The sequence below is a fragment of the Zootoca vivipara genome, chromosome 15 (genome assembly GCF_963506605.1).
Source record: "Zootoca vivipara chromosome 15, rZooViv1.1, whole genome shotgun sequence".
Classification (NCBI taxonomy): Eukaryota; Metazoa; Chordata; class Lepidosauria; order Squamata; family Lacertidae; genus Zootoca; species Zootoca vivipara.
The window spans coordinates 34,311,858-34,336,743 of NC_083290.1; the positions used below are offsets into that span (position 1 = coordinate 34,311,858).

The 24,886-nt window shown below is 45.5% G+C and overlaps 1 protein-coding gene across 4 annotated transcripts in view; it reads left to right on the forward strand.

Moving 5' to 3' along the window:
- Positions 1 to 24,886, forward strand: part of SLC37A2 (solute carrier family 37 member 2) — a 58,430-nt gene that overhangs the window by 26,175 nt on the left and 7,369 nt on the right. For all 4 annotated transcript variants that reach the window (XR_004693978.2, XM_035139149.2, XM_035139150.2 and 1 more), the window contains exons 6-17: positions 4,419 to 4,495; positions 6,039 to 6,205; positions 9,030 to 9,067; positions 9,950 to 10,117; positions 11,027 to 11,117; positions 12,159 to 12,221; positions 14,786 to 14,871; positions 16,259 to 16,307; positions 17,452 to 17,525; positions 19,139 to 19,217; positions 21,420 to 21,517; positions 23,489 to 23,553. Coding sequence is in view for 3 of the 4 variants with exons in the window: in XM_035139149.2 (XP_034995040.1) it covers positions 4,419 to 4,495; positions 6,039 to 6,205; positions 9,030 to 9,067; positions 9,950 to 10,117; positions 11,027 to 11,117; positions 12,159 to 12,221; positions 14,786 to 14,871; positions 16,259 to 16,307; positions 17,452 to 17,525; positions 19,139 to 19,217; positions 21,420 to 21,517; positions 23,489 to 23,553 (1,055 nt within the window). In the remaining variant the exon portion in view is untranslated. The remainder of the gene's footprint in view (positions 1 to 4,418; positions 4,496 to 6,038; positions 6,206 to 9,029; positions 9,068 to 9,949; positions 10,118 to 11,026; positions 11,118 to 12,158; positions 12,222 to 14,785; positions 14,872 to 16,258; positions 16,308 to 17,451; positions 17,526 to 19,138; positions 19,218 to 21,419; positions 21,518 to 23,488; positions 23,554 to 24,886) is intronic.

Here is a 24,886-nt window from a genome sequence, read left to right on the forward strand (position 1 = left end):
TATGCCAAATAAAGCAGATAATAATAATATTATCTATAATAAAATATTATAGTATTATAGTATACAATATTATCTATAATAAAATATTGTCTATAATAAAAGCAGGTAATAATAATAATAATAATAATAATAATAATAATAATAATAATAATATCCTATGGGCCTTTGATGGGGGAGAATTTCAGAGCTTTGGGGTATAACAGAGCATTTTTCCTTGTGGACGTCACTCCAATTGCCATGTGAGATAGAATTTTAAGACCGACCATCCCTGGAATATCTTAAATGTCAGGAGACTTAACATCTGTAGTGTGTGAGTGCCTTTCAGGTGGTTGATTGCATACCAAGCATTTTCTTCAAGTTGTTGACCAAAGCATGATATAACGTAGAATTTAACCAACCAATCCACATTGTGGTAATCATTTGTATAAAGGTAAAGGTAAAGGGACCCCTGGCCATTAGGTCCAGTTGTGACCGACTTTGGGGCTGCGCGCTCATCTCGCATTATTGGCCGAGGGAGCTGGTGTATAGCTTCCAGGTCATGTGGCCAGCATGACAAAGCCGCTTCTGGCAAACCAGAGCAGCACATGGAAACGCCATTTACCTTCCCGCTGTAGCGGTTCCTATTTATCTACTTGCATTTTGACGTGCTTTCGAACTGCTAGGTTGGCAGGAGCTGGGACCAAGCAACGGGAGCTCACCCCGTCACAGGGATTCGAACCGCCGACCTTCTGAATTTAACCAACCGATCCACATTGTGGTAATCATTTGTATATAAGACCCCAAATAGTAGCTTCAAACAGTAGCTTCAAAAATTAAGCTCGCGACTGTCCCCTTCCGTTTTGACCTCTGTCACTAAACTTTGTCCCCACAGCTCAATTAACTAAAGCTGTTGGTTTGACTTGAGCGATTCATTGATTAATTAACTGATGGGAAAATCCAATACAGGGATTAGTGAGCAATTTCTTGGGGTGATACCTGCGTCCTTATATAACTCTGGTGAATCATTCCATAATGAGCTCATTTACACTGTTCCATGGGTGTGGTCCTTTCTTTGCTGGCTATTAACATAAAAAGCACAGCTGAAACCTTATCAGGAAATCAGGCCCATAGCCTGATGTTATTCCTTAAACATTCCAAAGATGGGTTATGCTTCCAAGGATATCACATGTTTATCTGCTCTCAAATATTTGATTGCCATTTTTTTAAAAAACTTAATTTATACTTAATTTATGGCTGTGCCATTGATACCAGGGCCAACCAATCAATGCTGAGCAGCCTTGAGAAGGTTTTGCCATGAAGACTCGGGCCAACCCTTCAGCTCTGAGCTCTGGTGGTTTTGTGGCAGGTCACAGGGGCTGGCCGATCAACATCGTGCACCTGAAAACCAGGATGGGTATCCCCTAAGCTTGAGCCAAGGGAAGAAAGATCCACTCCTTGGCACCTCCACGTAGTGCTCGGAGAGGACCTTTCCTGGAACCCTAGAGAGCGGGTTGGGCAAGGCGTCCCATTGTTCTTCCTTCCCAATTGAAACTGGCTCTGGGACGAGTCATGATAATCTTCTCCTCCCACTCCTTCATGGATTGAACTTCACAACTGGTTTGGGTGGTAGCCCAGCCAGGTCTTGCTCACAGGGAAGTCTAGAATGAAGAGAGGCAAGATGCATCCCAGAAACACCCCCAAATTTGAGTTGACTCAGACAATCAGGATCCCTGGCTTGCTTACTTGGGAATGAGCAGTGAGGAAGACTTTGTTCCTACAGCTCTTTTGGGGATGTGTACCATCAGTTGTCAGGGGACTGAGGTTAGCTATCCTGATGGGCTAAACTAGATGAGGCACTATGACACAATAATTGTGTGCATGGCTTTTTTAAAATACATCACAGGTGGAAGAGGGGGGCAAGTTGGAATTGGACCATGACTTAAGGGTACAGTGGTACCTTGGTTCTCAAACTTAATCCGTTCCGGAAGCCAATTCCAAAACCAAAGTGTTCCAAAACCAAGGCGCGTTTTCCCATACAGTAGTAATGCAAAACAGATTACAGTGGTGCCTCGCTTAATGAATGCCCTGCTTAACGAAATTTCCGCTTAACGAAAGGTTTTTTCTAGTGGAGGTTGCCTTGCTTGACGAATTCGTTTTACGAAAAATTCGTCTAGTGAATCGCAGTTTCCTATAGGAATGCATTGAAATTCAATTAATGAGTTCCTACGGGCAAAAAAAAAATTCAAAAAAAAATTCAATGCATTCCTATGGGATTCGCTAGACGAATTTTTCGTTATAAGAAAAGACCCGTGGAACGATGTAAATTCGTCTAGCGAATCCCATAGGAATGCATTGAAGTTTTTTTTGAATTTTTTTTGAATTTTTTTAATTATTTGAATTATTTATTATTTATTATTGTATAAATGGAATGTATGTTTTTTCTTTCTATCTTTGTATGAATTTTAATGTGAATCAATAAAGCTTGTTTTTTTTAAAGTAAATTCGTCTAGCGAGGCACCACTGTAATCCTTTCCAGACTTTTGAAAACAACCCCTAAAACAGAAATTTAACATGAATTTTACTATCTAACGAGGCCATTGAGCCATAAAATGAAAGCATTAAACAATGTACTGTACTATAAAATAAATAAGACAGTATTATAGATGATAAAAATTTAAAAAATAATAATTCTTACCTGCACTGATGATAGTCATTGTTTGGATGGGGGGGGGGGCTTTTATCCATTTCCGCAGTCAATCAATCACCAAGTGAATAGGGTTCCACACAGTCACAAAAACAGATTAACCGAATAAGCCGCAAAAACAAAAACGCAAAATAAATAGCAAAAACAAAAGCGCCAAACTTAATCTGTTCTGGAAGTCCGTTTGACTTCTGGAATGTTTGAAAACCAAGGCGCAGCTTCTGATTGGTGCAGGGCCCTGGAAACAATAGCCGACAACCGCATTGGACGTTCGGCTTCCGAAAAACGTTCGAAAACCAGAACACTTACTTCCGGGTTTTTGGTGTATGGGAACCAAGGCGTTTGAGAACCAAGTTACCACTGTATCAGGATAAAGGCATTAATGCTTTGCCCTCAATGTTCTTCTGATCTGGATCGGGGGTCCTCGTTTTCCCTGTGTTTTTGGTGTGTGTTTTTTGCATTGAGAAACAAGCTCCAGTTTGCTCCAATGGGAAAACATTTTTACCAATGCAAATGGCAGATACAGGTTCCCCGATCTGCCTTAAGAACATCCCGGGACAAACCTCACCTCCATCTCACATGCCAGAGCCCAAATCCCGATCTGGCTAATTACTTGAATGGCGTCGTATCTAGTTTGACCTTTAGGTGGAGACCTTTAGGGGTCTTCACTGTGCAAAACAGGATGGCAGACCTCAAAGCTCAATGGGGGATTGGTTACTCCTGCCTCTCGCCCTTGCTTGCCTCACAGAGTTGTTAGGAAGGAGGGGGAAAGAAAGGTATTGTGGCCACCTATCTAAGCTCTGAGCTCCCTGAACTACGAGGAGTATGTGTATGTGAGCTCCTGCAGCCAGTTGGAAGCCACGGAAGCCCATGTTGGATGTTTGGCTTCCAAAAGAATGTTTGAAAACTAGAACAGTCACTTCTGGGTTTCGATAGTTCGGTAGCCGAAACGTTTGAGAACTAGGTTGTTCGAAAACCAAGGTACGACTGTACAGAATTAAATTGAACATAAATTAGCAGGCAGTTTCAAAAGTCAAGTAATTGACATAATGTAGTTGTGTGTGTGTGTGTTGAAATTGCCAGTGCCGTATTTAGTATCACCTTCATCATTATATTTTTGCCTTGATAAAGGAATAAGGAAAAAAATAATTCTGTCTTACTCAAATTTTAAATCAGAGCTCTGTTTCACTCAATAAAGTCTAGGGATTTATTGCATCTTGAAATTTGCCAATATAGTAAGAAATAATAATAAAAAACATTCCATTTCTCTATGAATTTTTAGTGGGTGGTTGCCAACTAAGTTGAACTTAGAGTTGGACCGATTGAAATTAATGAACCTCAGTTAGATGTGTCTGGTCCGAGTAGGACAGCCATGGATTCCCTCAAAGAATCCTGGGAACTGTAATTTTTAAAGGGTGCTGAGAGTTCTTAGGCCCCTTACAGTCTGCAAAGAGGCTTTCTTCTTCCCAGGGTACTCTGGGAATTGCAACTCTGTGAGGGGAACAGGAGAACTCTCCTAACATTTCCCAGAATTTTTTGGGGAGGAAGCCATTACTATTTAAAGTGGTATGATACTGCTTTATATGCATAGTGCAGTTGGGGCCTAGCATTAGATACAACCCATTGGTTACAACCCATTATTCTTCTTATAATGATAAGGCTTTGTGCATAATGCTAACTTTGGCTTAACTAGCTGTGTGTTTTTCCCCCTCTCCTGCTTCTTCCACCCACCCACTAGGTCCTCAATGGCTTGGCACAAACGACGGGATGGCCCTCGGTAGTGACGTGTGTTGGCAACTGGTTTGGAAAGGGGAAGTGAGTCTCGTTTCCTAATATCTGCCCAGCTGTGTCTTGTGGGTGGTTGTTTTGCTTTCAAGTGCCAATAGCTTAATCCTCATCCCAGGAGGAAGTACCAGATTTATTCCCTCGCGAAAATGGAAAATATCACCCTGCGCTGAAAAATGAGGCCGTGACCTGATTGTGGCACCATCATGGGGCTTAAAAAAAAAAATCGCATATGCATTCCTGCCTTTTCGTGAATGGCATTGTGTTAAATGTTTGATGGAGTGTGTTTTTCAAAATAGCTTTTTGATGTACTCCACCCAGAGTTATGGGGCAGCATGAAAGTACAGTTAATAAACCAGTACTGCATAGCTGCCAAGTACCCCGTTTTCTCCGTGAAAACCCCGATTTTACTTACCTTTTCCCGGTGGCCCCCCGTATCACTTCGTCTCCCGTTTTTCTCCGTTATTTTCTCCTGCCGGCGGCCATTTTTTTTTCTTTCTGATTTGCCCTTCTATGGGCACAAAAAATGGCCGCCGCCGGCTTCAAAAGTCGCATCTATGCATGTCTGGAAGTGCATAGACGCGACTTCCGGTGTCGGCGGCGGCCATTTTTGGTGCCCATAGATGGGCGGAGCGACACCGGAAGTTGCATCGCCGCACTTCCTGACATGCGTACAAGCGACTTTTGAAGCCGACGGCGGCCATTTTTGGTGCCCATAGAAGGGCAAAGCAACACCGGAAGTTACGTCGACGCAACTTCCGGTGTCACACGGCTGCCGGTCCCGGATTCTGCAGTCCGGGACTTGGAAGGTAAGGTACTGTAATACAAAAGTAGCTTGGAGTATCTTCACAACAACCTTGTGAGGTAGGCTAGGCTGAGCAATCACAACTTGCATGAAGCCAACCAGTGAGCTTCATGGCTGGGCAGAGATTTGAACCGGGATTGCCTGAATTCCAAGTTTGGCAACCCTCTGCTCGTTAAAAGATTCTGGTATCAGGCCTGAGCCGTGGAAGGCAGGCAGGGGTGAGCCCAGGACCTGACAACTGGGAGCCATGGGTCACCCCAGTAGTCAGGACCAAAGGGCAAACGAGCAGGAGGCAGGGTTGAGGGAGGAGCAACCATGAATCATGGTTTGCAATCAGTGGTCAAACCAGAATGAGAAACCATGGTTGAAAGAGGGTTTGCAGACCATGATTTGTGAATTCAGACATCATACCAAACCATAGTTTAAATTTTGGTAAGCATGGTTTGGACACCATTTCTGAATTGAGCCTGAGGGTTTACAACTGGCAATAACAGTCAGAACGAGAAAGCATGGTTTAATGGGGGTTTGCAAGCCATGCTTTGTGCTAGCTATGGTTGGGAATGATGTCTCAATGGACAAACCATAGCTAAAGGCGCTGTTTCTCCAAAGATTGTTGTGCCATGGAATTAGGAGTGAATTTCTGATAGGATAGGAGGGGAACTGGTTTGCCAGCTGCATGCTCCAGAAACTCAAGCTATGGTTTTGGTTCTAAACTATGATCGGTGCAGACTTTGGACTTGCTGAACCATGTCTTTTATCTCTTACCAGACGGGGCTTAATCATGGGCATCTGGAATTCGCACACATCTGTGGGAAACATTTTAGGATCCTTGATTGCTGGTGCCTGGGTTTCAAACGCCTGGGGCCTGTCGTTCATCGTGCCTGGGATCATCATTGCCAGCATGGGCGTCATCTGCTTCCTGTTCCTCATTGAATGTGAGTATAGACTGAGCCAAAATGTCTCCCTGCACACAAACACACTTGGCAAAGTTGGAGGCACTTGGGTACAGGGACACAAACACGAATGAAGTCTGATGCAGAATTGGCAGCAGCAGCAGCAAAAACACTCACTTAAACCCAAGAGAGTTCAGGAAGTGTTGCCCTCTCTCTGATTTGACTTCGTGGCGACGACATTATGTGATTATATGTTGTTGTTGTAAAGCCAACTCAGAGTGAGGGCAAATGCTTTCTGACCTTACCAGACCCATAGAAGAGGAGGTGGAGACAGTAGAAAAACACAAGGAGGAGCCAGCTTTGTGAAATCTTTTAGTCTCCCCACCGCCATCCCGAGCCCTCCGTTTTGATGCAGGAAAAGTTCTGAAAATAATTTTTGGCTCAGCCCTATATGTACACCTGCCAACTCTTGCTTTGAGAGTGTTTGGGTGAAAACCCAAGGAAGTGATTTCTGCTTTTATAAAATCCATGATATTTACTTCTGACTAAACTCCTTTAGGACCAGGGTGTTAGCCAAAGAGGGGATGCAGTTTATAAGCAATGCGTGCCTAATAGGAGCATATCTAGATAACATAGTTGTGGTAAGAAACAGCAGTTCACCAAAGTGAGAGGGCATGGAGGGGGGGGGGAGAGAAGCAAAGAGAGGACCTGAATGCAAATGTCAGAATTGTCTCAAATAGCCTTGTAAAAGCCAAAACAATCAAACGGAATATGCATGTGGCTTATTGGACCATGCAGTGTTTAAAAGGCACAATAGAAACCTAGAGCGGAATCACTGAGGCGGCAATGAACTAGTCTGTGTCAAATTCGGGAGCATTGCTTTTGACCTACATAGGACTTGAGTGGAAGTGGGTGGTGCTGTGGTGTAAACCACTGAGCCTTGGGCTTGCTGATCAGAAGGTCGGCAGTTCAAATCCCTGCGACAGGGTGAGCTCCTATTGCTCTGTCCCAGCTCCTGCCAACCTAGCAGTTTGAAAGCACGTCAAAGTGCAAGTAGATAAATAGGTACTGCTACAGCGGGAAGGTAAATGGCATTTCTGTGCACTGCTCTGGTTCGCCAGAAGCAGCTTAGTCATGCTGGCCACATGACCTGGAAGCTGTACGCCGGCTCCCTCGGCCAATAATGCGAGATGAGCGCCGCAACCCCAGAGTCGGTCACGACTTGACTTAATGGTCAGGGGTCCCTTTACCTTTACCCTCTCAAGACCCCATGGTTATCACCTTTAACGCTGGCCCATTTCAATTTATGAACTCTGGATAATTCACTCTTTGCAATCTGACCAATAATGCATGGATCCAGTGCAAGGAACAGGGAATGCTTGCTTCTCTGTAGGTAGCTGGTTGTGGTGAAGTTTGCCAAAAGTCTGCACAATTTATTTAAATGTTTTAATCTGGAGACATTTTGTGCATTGGTGGTGGTGATGGGGAGATTGTTTCTGTCTAGGTGGGAATATGGGGCGGTCCTCAATTTTAAAAATATAAACTCTGCAACAATTTAAGAGGAGAATGAAGTGGTGCCACTGAGCCCTTCGGCTTGCTGATCAGAAGGTCGGCGGTTTGAATCCCTGCGACGGGGTGAGCTCCCGTTGTTCGGTCCCTGCTCCTGCCAACCTAGCAGTTCGAAAGCATGTCAAAGTGCCAAGTAGATCAATAGGTACCGCTCCGGCAGGAAGGTAAACGGTGTTTCCGTGTGCTGCTCTGGTTTCGCCAGAAGTGGCTTAGTCATGCTGGCCAGATGACCCAGAAAAACTGTCTGTGGACAAACGTTGGCTCCCTCAGCCAGTAAAGCGAGATGAGTGCTGCAACGCCAGAGTCGTTTGCGACTGGACTTAACTGTCAGGGGTCCTTTACCTTTACCTAGGACCCAGGTGGCGCTGTGGTTAAACCACTGAGCCTAGGGCTTGCTGATCAGAAGGTTGGCGGTTCGAATCCCTGTGACGGGGTGAGCTCCCGTTGCTCAGTCCCAGCTCCTGCCAACCTAGCAGTTCGAAAGCACGTCAAAATGCAAGTAGGTAAATAGGAACCGCTACAGCGGGAAGGTAAACGGCGTTTCCATGTGCTGCTCTGGTTCGCCAGAAGTGGCTTTGTCATGCTGGCCACATGACCTGGAAGCTATACGCCGGCTCCCTCGGCCAATAATGCGAGATGAGCGCGCAACCCCAGAGTCGGTCACGACTGGACCTAATGGTCAGGGGTCCCTTTACCTTTACCTTTACCTTTAGGACTTGAGAAGGAAAACCCCTGACCACCCCTGAATTTCATTTCACGAGTGGTAGACGAGCAGATGTTGCCACCTAGTGGTAGAAAGCACTTATAACTGCTTTCTTCTCTGCCCTGGCACGGTTGTATTTTTCTTAGGGTGACCTTGTGCAAAAGAGGCTTTCTGTGCCTTCAGAGCGCAGAATGCAGCTGCACTGCATCTCCCATAATCTCTTCCCATTGGCCATTCTTCTTGGGGCTGATGGGAGTTGGGAGTCCAACAACATCTGGAGGGCCACAGGTTCCCCATCCTTGCTGGGAGTCCATCAAAATAGCCACAGTGAGATATATTCATGATACTGGATGCCAGTTGCAGGGAACCACAAATGGGGAAAGTGCTGCTGTGTCCAGTTTTCAGGCTTCTCATTGGTCGCTGTGAGAAGAGGATGCTAGATTAGATGGACCACAGGTCTTATCCAGCCAGGCACTAATGACCTGATTTCCAAACTGGAATATATTTGATAAAACACGCACCCACCGGTTGCTGCTTTCATCTTGCTCTGAATTAAAGGTGTGCTTTTATAATACAGTCTCCTCTCCACTTCAGATCCCGAAGATGTCGACTGCAGCCCTCCTCTCCATCACGTAAGTTTTGCACATCCCCCCCCCCCATGTTTCAATCCTATGCACATTTACCGGGGAGCAACCCCATTAAATTTAATGAGACTTAGACTTTCTCCCACTAACAGCGAACAACTGTTTCTTCTTCCTTTCAGTATGGAGCATAATGTGCTACTGGAGAAGGGAGGGAGGGAGAAGGAGGGCGAGAGAGTCAAACTCCTTTCTTCATGACTTATTTACAGTGGACTACAGGTGGCGCTGTGGGTTAAACCACTGAGCCTTGGGCTTGCTGATCAGAAGGTTGGCGGTTCGAATCCCCGCGATGGGGTGAGCTCCCGTTGCTCGATCCCAGCTCCAGCCAACCTAGCAGTTTGAAAGCACGAAGTGCAAGTAGATAAGTAGGTACCGCTCCAGCGGAAGGGTAAACAGCATTTCCATGCGCTGCTCTGGTTCGCCAGAAGTGGCTTAGTCATGCTGGCCACATGAGCCGGAAGCTGTGTGTTGGCTCCCTTGGCCAGTAAAGCCAGATGAGCGCCGCAACCCTAGAGTAGTCTGCAACTGGACCTAACGGTCAGGGGTCCCTTTACCTTTAGCATTTAAACATTTTGATGCAGGTCCCACTTGTGTCAGCCACACAAGTGGCCTGACTTGGAAGGAAGTTCCATATCTCAGGGGCAGAACATCTGCTATGTACACAGATTCAATCCTTGGCATCTCTGGGGTAGTAGGGGCTGAGAGAGACCCCCATCTGAAGCCTCAGAGAGTGGCTGCCAGCCACTCCAGAGGAAACAAAGCTGGATAGACCAGTGGTCTGACTCAATAAAGAGCAGCTGCTTCTTTATTGATGCATCATATCTGCATCCAAATTCCTGAGGTGTTCCTTTGTTTGCTTGGTGTCTCTCTCAGGCTGCCGGTTTGGAAGAGAAAGGTCTCGAGGCGGGCCACTCCATCAGCGACGGGAGCCTAAATGTCTCCAGCAACAGCCGAGAAAACATTGTGGACATGTCGGAAGGTAGCAAAGAATCGGCGGACGACCGGGAAGCCATTAGTTTCATTGATGCCCTCCGGATACCTGTGAGTACGGCCCCACAGGGGAGGGAGGGTGGGATGGCTGCGTCGCAAGAGGCTAGTTGCAGCGGTAGATCTCCCTTTGTTTCAGTTGACTACATTTATATCCCGGGGTGGGGAGAGAAGACTGGAAAGACGTGAAATTGAAATGGACAGGTGTGCTGTTGTGTGGATCAGACTGGCAGCTACACACCTGGCAGCTACTGTTTAGTAAGATGATGATAAATAGTAATTATTATTTATACCCCACCCATCTGGCTGGGTTATCCCAGTCACTCTGGGCGGCTCCCAACAGAATATTAAAAACACAATAAAACACCAAACATTAATAAACTTCCCTAAACAGGGCTGCCTTCAGATGTCTTCTAAAAGTGAGATAGTCATTTATTTCCTTGACTTCTGCTGGGCGGGCGTTCCACAGGGCAGGTGCCACTACCGAGAAGGCCCTCTGCCTGGTTCCCTGTAGCTTCACTTCTTGCAGTGAGGGAACCGCCAGAAGACCCTCGGAGCTGGACCTCAGTGTCCAGGCTGAACAATGGGGTGGAGACGCTCCTTCAGGCATACTGGGCTGAGCCCGGCAAAAGGAGAACAGGAGATCAGATCGTGAATTGACCTGTGCATGGGGGTCCATAGGCATTTATCCAGGGGAGGGTAAAGGCAAGCCCTGAATGGAGCCTGGTTTCTCACAAATATATATTTAAAACAAAACAGGAAGATGAATGACTGCACATTCCCCCTTGTATCTCAGGTTCTGTGGAAATCGGTGGCTTGTGATTCGGGTGAGGGGGCAACGTCCCCACATTCCCACCCCCACAGACACCCGTAACCCTGTGTCCTGTCTGTTTGGGGCTTTTGTCTTTGCAAAAACTGCCTTTTGTTAGCTGCTAATGGTTTTTCCCCCTCTTTCCTCTGCAGGGCGTGGTGGAGTTCTCCTTTTGCCTCCTGTTTGCAAAACTAGTCAGTTACACGTTCCTTTACTGGCTTCCCCTCTACATTGTGAATGTGGGTGAGTTGCAAGGAGCTTGTTATGGAGACTCCCAATTTGTGATCTGAGAACCTACTTAAGGAAGTTTTGCTGGTGGGATTTTCCAATGACTCGTGAGTCTCCCAAAGGCTGGCTTTAGGTCTATGTCCTTCATCACACCTAAAGATGGGCCCGTTTTTAAAATAATAATAATAATATTTTTTTATATAAAGAATCCAGGGGGGCCTCATTTTATTTTGTTTTACTTTATTGATTGAGTGATAAAAAATCATTTTATGCTCCCGTTTCAGCCCTAACAAGCGCTTCTAAGAAAAGAAAATAGGACAGAATTAAAACAAAAGGAATTGAACAGCAGAGTTAAAACAAAAGACTAGAAGAGCAGAGCTAAAAGGCTTCCTTCTCAAAGTACTGAGCCAGACTGTTGGCCCTATTTAGCTCAATACAGTGGTGCCTCGCTAGACGAAATTAATTCGTTCCACGGGTCTTTTCTTATAGCGAATAATTCGTCTAGCGAATCCCATAGGAATGCACTGAATTTTTTTCGATTTTTTTTTCCCCCATAGGAACACATTAATTGAATTTCAATGCATTCCTATGGGAAACTGCGATTCGCTAGACGAATTTTTCGTAAAACGCATTTGTCTAGCGAGGCAAGCTCCACTCGAAAAATCCGTTCGTTAAGCGGAAATTTCGTTAAGCAGGGCATTCGTTAAGCGAGGCACCACTGTAATGGCTACACTGACTTGGAAGTGTCTCTCTAAGAGTTTCAGGTGTAGGAGATGCCAGGGACTTTTTTGCATTCAAAACGTATCCTCTTCCATTGAGCTACATCTCCTGCCAACAAGCAGAGAGCTGCTTCCAGCCAAGTCAGGCCATTGATCTTATCTAACCCAGTTCTATTGACTCTGCCTGGCAGAAGCTGTGCAGGGCCAAATACAGAGGGTCTTCCGCAACTGAGATCTCTTCAACTGGAGGTGTTGGTGATGGTGGAAGGGAAATTTAATTCCATCACATTTTGATCCTCTGCTCACCCAGCCATTTCTCCTGCCCTTCTTTTTGCAGCTCACTTCACTGCGAAAAAGGCGGGGGATATGTCCACTCTCTTTGACGTCGGCGGCATAATTGGTTTGTTGCATCGATTTTCTTTTTCTTTTTTTTAAAAAAATAATTTTAGTAGTGTAATTATATTTGTGTACATAGATACCAAAACAAAACAAAACAAGATGAAGTCCGATGATCCAAAGCCAAAGGAAAATGAATATCCAGAACTTGTAACCGACAAAGCAAATTTAACAAGCTTCACCAAAGTCAGATACGGCAACTGAAAATCATTGGGTTTCAAGCACGACAAATGGGTTTACATTATCCTGGAGCTCATTGCTGCAGTAAATTATAAAAAAAGACTCATTTTTTTCTGCAAATTTATGTTACCTGGCTGTCCATCTTACCTGGTTCTCACCATATCTAGGAGCTTAACCATATATATGATGTCCCTTAGTCTGGTCGTCTGTTCTCGCATGGAAAGGGTCCTCGTTTTCTTCCAGTTTTGACAAATGAGCATACCAACAGCAGTTAGCAAATATTGTACTAATTCTCTATCTATTAATACAATATCCTTAACATTTCTAAATGACAGAATTAGAGGAGCCATGGGTAAAGTATAGCCGATTGTTACTTCAACTTTAGGGCACATTCAAAATACGTTGCATTGATAGTGCATTCGGTAGAGCATGAGACTCTTAATATCAAGGTTGTAGGTTCGAATCCCATGTCGGGCAAAAATATTTCTGCATTGCAGGGGATTGGACTAGATGACCCTTGTGGTCCCTTCCAGCCCTACAATTCTAAGACTCTATTTTCACCTGTGCTTTCTTTGTTATCCTGGGGATAGGGCCAAAAAACAACACTGTGTATACAGCAGAGGTGGGGTGAGGGGTTTATGAGTGGGCAAATTATAGCAAGGGTGGGCAAATGACTGACTTGGGGGAGGGAAGTTCTGCTTTTTTATTGGCACAAGAACCCCAAGATTCACTGCCTGGTGCAAAAGACTTGAGCTTGGAATGAAAGGATTCTGAACCCAAGAGTTTTCTCCCAGAAGACGTTGTGATGGCCACCAACTTGGATGCCTTTAGAAGAATCATGGATTTGTAGAGTTGGAAGGGACCGTGAGGGTCATCTAGTTCAACCCCCTGCAATGCAGGAATCTTTTGCCCAATGTGGGACTCGAACCCACAACTCTGAGATTAAGAGTCTCGTGCTGTAGTGACTGAGCTACCCTGAGAATTAGGCAGAATCCATGAAGGACAAGCCTATCGGTCACTGCTCTCCCACCCCTTCTGCGCATTGTGTGTTTCCGCTCCCCCATGAAAAGAGCAGAAAAGAACTGTATGCCGGTCTACTGCCCCAAATGTTGTCACTTTACCCCCCCACAATTTTCTGGGTTAAAGGGGCTGCAAATGTATTTCCTTCCTGCAAGCAATTTAAGATGGGAATGAGCACCAAGCTCCACGAGATTTTTGGACATGGCCTTCTCGCCATGGGAAAGCTCAAATATAGTGTGGAAATGAACAGTCAGTTCCATTAATTCCAGTGGGGATTTATTTAGCTTAACTCTGGAAAAGTGATTTGACGTTCACCGCATGTTATTCTTTGAAGGAGAACTGCTTGAAAATGATGGACAGGTGGTATTTAACTCAGAGTAGGCTCGCTAAGATGTATAAGACTGAATCAGATAAGAGCTGGAGATGCAAAGCGGTTGAGGGAATGTTCTTTTACATATGGCAGACTTCTAAAAGCGTAAAAGAGTATTGGGAAATGATACATAATGAATTGGGAGAAATGTTCAAAAGTACTCTCCGCCTCCAAACCAGAGTCCTTTCTGTTGGAGATAATTCAGACGGAATTTCCCAGGTGTCAAAAAAGGTTATTTATGTATGCCCCTAATGCGGCCCGTGTTGTTAGCCGAAAAATAGAAAACGAGCGAGGTCCCAGCCAAAGAAGAGTGGCAACTTAAGTTGACGGAATATGCGCAGCTTGCAGACTTAACATATAGAACGGGGTGGCCAACTCCCAAGAGACTGTGATCTACTCACAGAGTTAAAAACTGGCAGTGATCTACCCTCTTTTTTTGGGGTTCGGGTCAAAGTTGTTGAGTTTTTTCAGGGAGAAGGTAAAATGTTGAGCTTTTTTAGGGGAGCCACAGTTGTTCAGCTTCTTTGGGGGGGAGCCAATTATCTACCAGTGATCTACCGCAGATGTCCAGTGATCTACTGGTAGATCACAATCTACCTGTTGGACATGCCTGATATAGAATAAGAGAACAAGAAGAACATATGTTGAGAGAAGATTGGAAAACGTTTATTGAAAATATGGAAAATAACTCTGTACAGCTGAAAATGCTGGCAGCATTAAGATAAATTCAACAGTGTAAATAAATTTTGATGGAATGGTATAGTTTTTGTAAAATATGCAGGGATTTATGATATGCAAAATGAACCATGGAAAGAGAAGAAGGGAAGTCACTGATATTTTAAGGATGTAAAAATGAGTCCTTTAAATTGTAAAACAGAAAATCTAATATTTATTTTTGCTTGCCAAAGACCATTGAGTGAGTTCATGGCTCTCAGACCTGACATTCTCTACCCTTTCCCAACATCCGAAAGTGAACTGTGACTTTGTTTGTTCTGCAGGAGGCATCATGGCAGGTCTCATATCTGACTACACAGGTGGCAGGGCCACGACATGCTGTACGATGCTCATTTTGGCTGCTCCCATGGTGAGTTTCCCTATTGCACTTCCAGGTTCAGAGGCAGCAAGGTGTGTCCAGGCACTTTTAGACAGTCACTATTTTGGGGTCACATACCTGCAGCTTCAGGTTGTGGAATCATAGGTGGCTGGGAGGTCTTGCGCAACAAACCCACTTCCCCAAATGATTGAAACTTTTTTCAAGAGGTGATGGAGAAATGCACTGAAAAGGATGGGATACCACTTGCTTTGACACGACATCCTCTAACATCCCCGCAAACGAATGCTCATTGAAGAGCCAAGTCATCTGAGTTCCCTGGTAGCAAATTGAGATGAATGTTCAATAAGCAAGTCATCTCTGTGAGCCCTTTGCTTACTTTAGCCACCATTTTTCTACACCGCCCTGTGCTGGCTAGGGCTAATGGGAGTTGTAGTCCAAAACATCTGAAGGGCACCAGGTTGGCAAAGGCTGAGCTGGAAAGTTAGAGAGGACAGGGCCAAATCCCAATGGGCCATAGTTTGATAGCCTCTCGCCTTTCCTATGCATGTCTCCCTATGCATGTCTTGACCATGCCCACACGTAATAATGATAATTTATTATTATTGAGTTTGACCAAGCTGCGGGAGGCAGTGGAAGACAGAAGTGCCTAGCGTGCTCTGGTCCATGGGGTCACAAAGAGTCGAACACGACTAAACAACAACAACAAATACCCCACTCATTTGTCTTGGTTTCCCTAGCCACTCTGGACGGCTCCTAACAAGAGTAATAATAATAATAATAACAATAAAGCAACAAAACATCAAAGATTAAAAACTTCCCTAAATAGGGCTGCCTTCAGATGTCTTCTAAAAGTCAGATAGTTGTTTACTTCTGATGGGAGGGCGTTCCACAGGGCGGGTGCCACTACCGAGAAGGCCCTCAGCCTGGTTCCCTGTAGCTTCACTTCTCGCAGTGAGGGAACTGCCAGAAGCTGGACCTCAGTGTCCAGGCTGAATGATGGGGGTGGAGACGCTCCTTCAGGTATATAGGGCCGAGGCCGTTTAGGGTTTTAAAGGTCAGCACCTACACTTTGAATTATGCTCGGAAACGTACCAAGAGCAAATGTAGGTCTTTTTAGACCGGTGTTATGTGGTCTGGGCGGCCACTTCCAGTCACCAGTCTAGCTGCCACATTCTGGATTAGTTGTAGTTTCTGGGTCACCTTCAAAGGTAGCCCCACATAGAGTACACCATACATTTAAAGCACCCCTTAAACACTCATGGCTTCCCCAAAAGATTCTGGGAGCTTTCGTTAAGTCGGCTCAGAGCTGTTAGAAGACCCCTATTCCCCTCACAGAGCTGAAATTCCTAGAGTTTCCTGGGACTGCTTGTTGAACCGCTCTGGAAATGCTCATTCACTGCCTTCCTTTCTCTTCTAGCTCTTTGTCTACAACCATGTTGGCCAGACTGGACTAGCAACGTCAATAGGTAAAGTTGCACTAATTTCTGGAGATTTTCACCACTGGCGTACACTGGCCTTCACCAAGAAACCTCTGAGCTAGTTCTCACATTACTACCAGACTCTGACGGTCCCTTTGTTGCTGTTCTTTATTCAGTTTTGTGCAAGGAAATAAATGTTCTCTGAATATATCGCCAGGCAATCTGGAGCTGGCAGCACAATAGTGATTTGAGTGTCACCTTCCACTCTGCAAGGGAAGGCGTTCCAGCTAGCAAATTGCCTCACAGACTTGGAGAAGACATTTAATCCCACTCAAGCACCCATCTGCTGCATGAGTGGGCCTAATCCTGCTAGCCCTGCCCAGCCGCAATTGCTGCCCATGCCCACTGCCAACACAAGAGCCTGCCTTCTGTGGGAATGTTGAGGAAAGTAGGAGAGAATATATTGATGAGATATTATCCCTCCTCACGCTAGTAGCAGAGCACATTCCCATACACATTGCTAGAGGCAAGTTGGTGGATTCGTTAGAATCATTTAAGTTGAGCAATCCGGATTTAATCCATTTAAATTGAGCAATCCGGATTGAGCAAGTTGGCTTGTCCAGATTGGATTATTCCTGGTAAACTTCCCTTTATTTCCCTCTTAAAATAATAATAACATGGCAGTCTTCAGAAGATCGTATAAGAGCAGCAAAAGAGCCAAATAGCCAAAGAGGAAGATGGCTGCGTGGCTGGCCCTTTCATAGGGTCTGCCAGGGTCATGCCCATCTACCTGGTCACATACGGGGAGGATGGTCCAGACCTGGTGTGACAGGAAGTCCTCCTGGCTGGAGCAACATCCCCCTGTGTGTCCACTCTAGGCAACAGCAAATGTTGTATTTCGCTGCTTCAGTGATGATACATCCCACACCTACTGAGTCCGAACATTTGCCCATCTAGCTCAGTACTGTCCACACTGACTGGCAGCAGCTCTCCCCCTGGAGATGCTGGGTATTGAACCTGGGACCTTGCGTCTGCAGAGCAGATGCTCCCCCCAGTGAGCCACAGCCATTGTTTCCGATGCGCTTTTACCATTGACTAAAAATTGCTTTGGGGTTGTTCGTAGCAAAGTGATTCGTAAATGGAAGCGAATAAATCAAGACAGCTGGTGTTTGTTCTTTCTTTCTCTCTGCAGTGATGTTAATTTTCTGCGGCGCCCTCGTCAACGGGCCTTACGCTCTCATCACAACTGCGGTGTCTGCGGACTTGGTAAGAATTGCCCCCAGAAGTTCTTGTTGTTCACTGGGAAACATAAACATTCACTCCAGGGGCCTTTTGAGCTAACAACCCAGGTTGGCTCCCATACAATTCAGCGGCCCCACATTTGGACATTAGTCAGGATCCGTGCTTAAACCGAGAAGCTTCTCATTTCCTGTTTCATCCGGACTGGGAAACTAGGGTTACCAGCTTCTGAATCAGCCAGGAAATTAAATTATAGCTCACACATACCTTGCTGAGCTATAATCCAGATCTGATTGTCCAAAGTGGTTCATTGTCTTCTCTGAGGCTCGTCCTTTGCAACCATTTCTTATCCATCAATTAAGGGCATTCCTGTGACTTGAGCCTTTCTGGCCTTGAGCTCATTTCTAGAACAGGATTCAACACACAGAAGCACAGCACAGCAGTTTTCTTCTTTGGGCAATAGAATAGGAAATTCTTTCCATGGAGTGTAAACATGACACCTTGGCTGAGAGAGGAGGAGGAGGAGAGCTCTTGGCTCCCAGCACACAGCCTTCAAAACTTGGAAGAGATCTGAACTAATCTGGCACAGATCAGTTACACATTCTCCAGGTAGTCTGGTAAAAAAAAAATTTTTTTATTGGCTGTAAAATTGTCCCTTCGGCAAATCCCTCCTTTCATGGCAGCTGTTAGTGTACAAGAAAGGGGGGGGGGAGATGTAGTCAGGATGGCTTTAGAACAAATAATAATACTGGCTCAGAGCACTCTTGTTGCAGGGAGTGTTGCCTTGTCTAGAGGAAGCATTTTCAATGCAATCCCCTCCAAAAAAAGTTCATTGCCATTATATATACAGTGGTACCTCTACTTACGAATAACTCTACTTATGAATGTTTCTACTTACAAATGGAGCTCCGTCCGCCATCTTGGATGCGGTTTAGATAGGATTTTTTCTACTTACGAATTTTTAGATAGGGTTGCTTCGACTTACGGATTTTTTCTCCCAATGCATTCCTATAAGATTCGACTTACAATTTTTTCGACTTACAAATGTGCGTTTGGAACGCATTAAATTCGTAAGTAGAGGTACTACTGTATTCAACATGTTTCCTTCAATGTATACAATTTTAAAATGATTTGAATTGGTTTTAAAAATACTTTTAAACGCCTTACAATTTAACAAAACTAACTTGTTTTGGAACAATCAATTAAAACCTAGATCTCTGGCCTGGCTCACACATATCATGGTAAAGCAAACCATGATTTAATGCAAGTGTACACTGTTTAGGGAAGTTTTTAATGTTTTATTGCATTATTTTTATTATTTTTATTATGTTGGGAGCCACCCAGATGGGCGGGGTATAAATAAATTTATTATTATTATTATTATTATTATTATTATTATTATTATTATTATGTGGCTCCAGTCATTTTACTGCTGTGCTGAACTAAGCTATGGTTTGGCTTACCACGTCATCTAAACCTCCTAATAGCTAACTAAAATCTGCTTTCCTGACATTTCCGCCCTCTAACTGGTTCCAGTCCTGCCCTCCAGAGCAACAGGAACCTTGTAATGTTCATTTGTGACATTTTCCTTTAACCTTGTAATCTTTCTTTGCTTTTCCCCTCTTTCTTCTCCACCCCAGGGCACTCATGAATGTCTCCAAGGAAACTCAAAGGCCCTTGCCACCGTTACAGCCATCATTGATGGAACGGGATCTGTCGGTCAGTACCTAAGAAGCTTAGGCCAAGTGTGGAACCTTTGGCCCTCCAGGTGTTGTTGAACTACAACTCCCATCAGCCCCAGCCAGCACGGCCAATGGCCAGGGATGATGGGAGTTGCAGTCCAGCAACACCTGGAGGGCCATAGTTTCTCCACACCGGGCCTAGGAGTTAATTTGAGCCTAATCCAGGGTTTTGTTGTACCACAAAGGATACCATTATCCAGGGAGATGTGGTGATAACTGGCTACTAGTCCCACACCTTGGGCCCACTTCTGTCTCAAACCCAGCCAATATCAGCTCTGAATCTGCCCTGTGAACGGATGGGGCTAATTGCCGCATTGCTCACCCATATGACACAAATTTGCATGCAAGTGCACACAAGTACCTAACTCTGTACCTCAGCGGCAGAGCACATGTTTCTTGAGCAGAATGTCCCCAGTTCAATCTGTGGCATCTCAAGGTATTGTTAGGAAACAGTCTTGCATGAAATCCTGGAGAGCTGATTCCAGAAGGCTGCGTCTACCTCAAAAAGGTTTTTGTGGTTCCTCAAGGCTTCCCCAAATACATATATTTTTATTATTGTTTTTATTTATTTATTTATTTATTCATTTTATTAATTAATTGCTCCTCTGATGGCAAAATACTTTATTTTCACTTCTTTAAAAAAAAGTAAATACTGATTGCTTCCTTTTCTTTTCAATTTGATCATATTTTTTATTAGTTTTCAATTACAATTCAATAATAGCTTCATTATAACAATGCCAAATTATAACACCATTACTAATACCAATCATTCAGATACCAAATTACATAATTTAGGTGGCCCCCCTACATGCTAGAGTTGTTTTACTTTATTTATGTGTTCCAAAATCTTTAATAACTTCAATTACACTCTGGTCAAAATAACAATCCCTTATACAACAACTTCCATTCGTATTGACACATTAAATGATTTATAAAATTGCAAGTGAGGCAATCAGACTATATCCTTGTTCTTCCTGTGTGTGACAATTATTCTGTCCGTGATGTTTCTTCCTCTCCTTGTAAAATGTTACACCTATCTTTTCCCGGTTCTTGCTGTTCTCCATCATGCCTTGGGCAGAGCTATACTGATTGCTTCCATAGGTCACCCACTGAGATACTATAATGCCAAAAGACCTTTTGTGGCTCCCCAAATCTGTGATTTTTAAAGTAGTATCATCATCATCAAGAAAATACCTTTTTAAGCCGACTGCTCCCATAGTTACCCCACTGTGATTCTGAATGCCAAAGGATTTTGGTTACCCTCTCAAACAACCCCCCACCCCAAGTAAACTTTTTTCTTTTTTTAAAGATGCCCACACTAACTTTGACAATGCAGCCTCCCTCACTTTGACATGTCCCCACCCCGAGAGTTGGGAAAGTTTAGCCCCCCCCCCTCTGGCTCTTGTAGACCCCGCTGAGGTGGATGGGACAATGGCTGGTTCAGTAGAAGTCCGTTTCCTGTGTTCCTATATGTATGAGACAAATCCATATGGCTCTTTAACATCCCTGGTCACACCCATGGTTCCCTGCTTCTGTGGGAAATCAACATGTAAATCAGGGGGTCAGCAAACTTTTTCAACAGGGGGCTGGTCCACTGTCCCTCAGACCGTGTGTGGGGCCGGACTATATTTTTGGGGGGGGGAATATGAACGAATTCCTATGCCACACAAATAACCCAGAGATGCATTTTAAATAAAAGGACACATTCTACTCACTGATTCCCGGACCGCCCGTGGGCCAGATTTAGAAGGTGATTAGGCCGGATCCGGCCATCAGGTCTTAGTTTGCCTACCCATGCTGTAAATGGTCAATCTGTCAACAGCAGTCAGCCATGTTAGCTATGAACAGAACCCCAACATTCAGAGATCACCAAATGTTTTTACCACCGTGCGCTTCTTGTGAGCTCAGGGTATAATGGCTGCCCCCCCCCCTTATAGTTCTGGCTAGAAGAACCTTCGCTGTGATCCAGCACAGCAGGTCTTTTTTTGTTACCCAGGGGTACATGTTGGTCATCTCTAACTTCCTGAGCCTTCCTCCACCACCACCAAGTGGGATTTGCAGACATAGGTTTTCTGCGCCATCTGCGCTAGAAGGAGCCTGCCTTCCATATTGCCATGAGCTGGACTACGCTCTTGGCTCCTTGCTGATCCTTTGCATCATTCTTTTTTCATTTTTGCAGGTGCTGCTCTTGGACCCCTGCTGGCAGGTGTGATCTCTAGCACCGGCTGGGACAATGTCTTCTACATGCTGATGGCCGCCGATCTCCTGGCTTGCCTAGTGAGTTTCCTTTTGCAGAGCATTCCACATCAATTCCTCTTTTAACCCAACCATTCTGTGAGACGCCCATGCCGCCTTATTGCCCCTGTCTGTACAGACTTTTGATATGGTGAACTAAGGGATCAGGAACTGGTGGCCCTCCAGATGATGATTGACTATGGATTATATCCAGTGCCAATCCTACTCAAGACTTGTCCTGTGCCACAACTAACTTGTGTGTGTTTAGTCGTGCCCGACTCTTCATGACCCCATGGACCAGAGCATGCCAGGCACTCCTGTCTTCCACTGCCTCCCGCAGTTTGGTCAAACTCATGTTCGTAGCTTCGAGAACACTGTCCAACCATCTCGTCCTCTGTCGTCCCCTTCTCCTCGTGCCCTCAATCTTTCCCAACATCAGGGTCTTTTCCAGGGAGTCTTCTCTTCTCATGAGGTGGCCAAAGTTTTGGAGCCTCAGCTTCAGGACCTGTCCTTCCAATGAGCACTCAGGGCTGATTTCCTTCAGAATGGATAGGTTTGATCTTCTTGCAGTCCATGGGACTCTCAAGAGTCTCCTCCAGCACCATAACTAACAACTAACTTAGGCCCATTAATTTCAAGGGGGTCTCATCTGAGTAGGACTTTTTGGGGACCTGTAACTCCTCTCATCCCTGATGGTTGGCCATGCAAGCTGGTGTTGATGAGAATGGAGATGAACAAAGTCCGGAGGTCTCCTTCCCTGCTGTTATCTAAGGGGTAAATCCTACCAAATTAAACCTCAGTTGGGTAAACGCTTGAGAAAAGCTGATATTGCTACACCAATCCTGACCTAAGTTGGGAACCACCTGCAGCTCAGTGGTAGAGCAGACAGTTTGCTTGCAGGAAGTCCCAGGTTGCATCCCCCACCATCTCCAGTCAAAAGGATCTCAGGACAGCGACCTGAGAAAGAACCACAAATGAGATTCTGGAAAACTGCTGTCTGTCAAGAGTTGACAGTACTGGTCAAGGTAGACCAGGCATAGGCAACCTTTGGCTCCCAGATGTTTTGGAACTACAACTCCCATGATCCCTGACCACTGGCCCTGTTAGCTAGGGATCATGGGAGTCGTAGTTCCAAAACATCTGGGAGCCAAAGGTTGCCTATGCCTGAGGTAGACCAATGGAGAAATAGCAGCTTTATATGAAAACCTATCATGGGGTCTTTCCTTTCCAACTGCATTTGTCTGTGTATAATTTTGAAGAAGGGTCATAGCTCAGTGGTAGAGCTTTGCAGAAGGTACCAGGCTCAATCCTGGAGGGCTTGGAAAGACACCCATCTGAAACTCTGTGGAGAGCTGCTGTCAGTCTGTGTAGACCAAGCACCCCCAAAAGTGGCCCTCCATATGTTTTGGGACTACAACCAGGGCCGTCTTAAGCACCTTTGGCGCCCTGGCGCTGTGGTGCGATGGATCCCCCCGCCGCCCCGTTTTCCAGCGCGGCGGGCGGGCAGGCTCAGCGTGCAGCGCGGTCGCTGAGGGCGCTGCTGCGCGGTGGGCGGACGGGCTTGCTGTGCGGCGAAGCGGTCATCGGGCAGGCAGGCACAGCTGCATGGCGCCCCCCCCTGGCGGGCCGGCGCCGTGGCGCCCTGTGCCACCCAGCCTGGCCATACAGCCGGCCCTGACTACAACTCCCATCAACCCTAGCTAACAGGACCAGTGGTCAGGGATGGTGGGAATTGTAGTCCCCAAACATCTGGAGGGCCGAGTTTGGGGGTGCCTGGTGTTTACACCGGGGACCATTGAGCTGACTCAGTATAAGACAATGGGTATGGACAGCATCTGTGGCTCGGTGGGGCAAGCAGGAGCAGTCTATGGGTCTGAATAGGTATAAGGCAGCTTCTGGTGCCTTAAGCCCAGAGGCATCATTGCAGCGTCATGGACAAACGCTGCATGGGCTGTCTGCATGCACCAAACAGCCACTGCCATCATTAATTCTGAGTATATCTTCCCCTTCCAGTTCCTTTCACGTGTGGTGTTCAAAGAAATACGAGGGTGGTGCGGCTCCTACAGAAGAAAACGAGGGTAGGTGTTTGCAGAGACTGGATATTTTGGAATGTATGACTCCAGGGACCTGTGGTTCACTGGTGCTTAAAAAATTTCCACCCCCAGATTCCCTTGAATTTTAAGTTTTACCAGCCTGTCAGTGAAGCCCTGTTGAATTCCCCTGCTTGGGCCAGTGGAGTGTGCACAAAGCAAAACAAGATGGCGGCGTTCTGTTCTGAAATGTGCTACGCTGGAATTGCATGACGTGCTGTCAGATTTACCTATATATGTGGAGTAAACACTACAGAGCATGCTTGGAAAATCCAGGATAGCGATGCTCCATTCTTGATGGGGCTTTTATCATACATGGTTGTCATGCGCCAGCAGCTCGTGGGGCAGTCATGCACAGACTGAAAGCATTCTCAAAATTCTCCTTCACAAAATTAGCGTTTGACAATCTTACACGTTTTATTTCAGGAATAGCTAACCCCTCGTTTATGGCCTTGATCTGGCCTCACACAAAACTAATTCCGGTGGCAGCAAAAAGAAAATAAATATCAGGTAGATACAGAGCTGTGGTTGTGGATCCAGCACTGTAACAGATCTGTAACAGCACTGCAGATCATCCCGTTATGAGATTATTTCCCATCTTCAGTTGATCTGTATGTGTCCGATACATGGGAAAGTCCTGCTATGCTCAATGGGGTTTATTCCCAGGTAAGCATGCAAAGGATTATAGCTTGAAACACACTGATTTCTCAGAACTTTTTCCAGCTAGTCACCCCCAACAAATGTTCCACAACCCAGCTTTTGGAACTAAATATTGGAATTAAACAGTAGAGTTTCTGCTAGGGAAGACTACATGTGAAGCCCTGAGGATGCATGCAGGAACCAGGAATCCTTGGGATTGCAGGTGTTCTGACCATACTCGGACCATGGTACCTCCACTTTAAAAGCCAAGAAATGAAAAAGGGTTTTGCCTGCACATGCAAACAACCCCCGTTGCTCTTCCCTTTGCAAGAGCAAACAAAAGATAAAAAGGTAAAGGACCCCTGACAGTTAAGTCCAGTCACGAACGACTCTTGGGTTGTGGCGCCCATCTCTCTTTACTGGCCAAGGGAGCCGACGTTTGTCCGCAGACAGTTTTTCCGGGTCATGTCGCCAGCATGGCTGTAGTGATGCTGGTTGCTTTCTCATGAGTAAGACGCTCCAAACTCTGTGCCTGGTTTTTTACAGAGTTTTATTATATACATATGTTCAAGACAGAGCATCAAAATCCATGACTGTCCTAGTCCGATTCAGAATCCGGAAGCACCCCCCGCCGGGACTTTCGCCAACAGAACGCCCTTGGCACCTTGAATCTCCTCCTCTG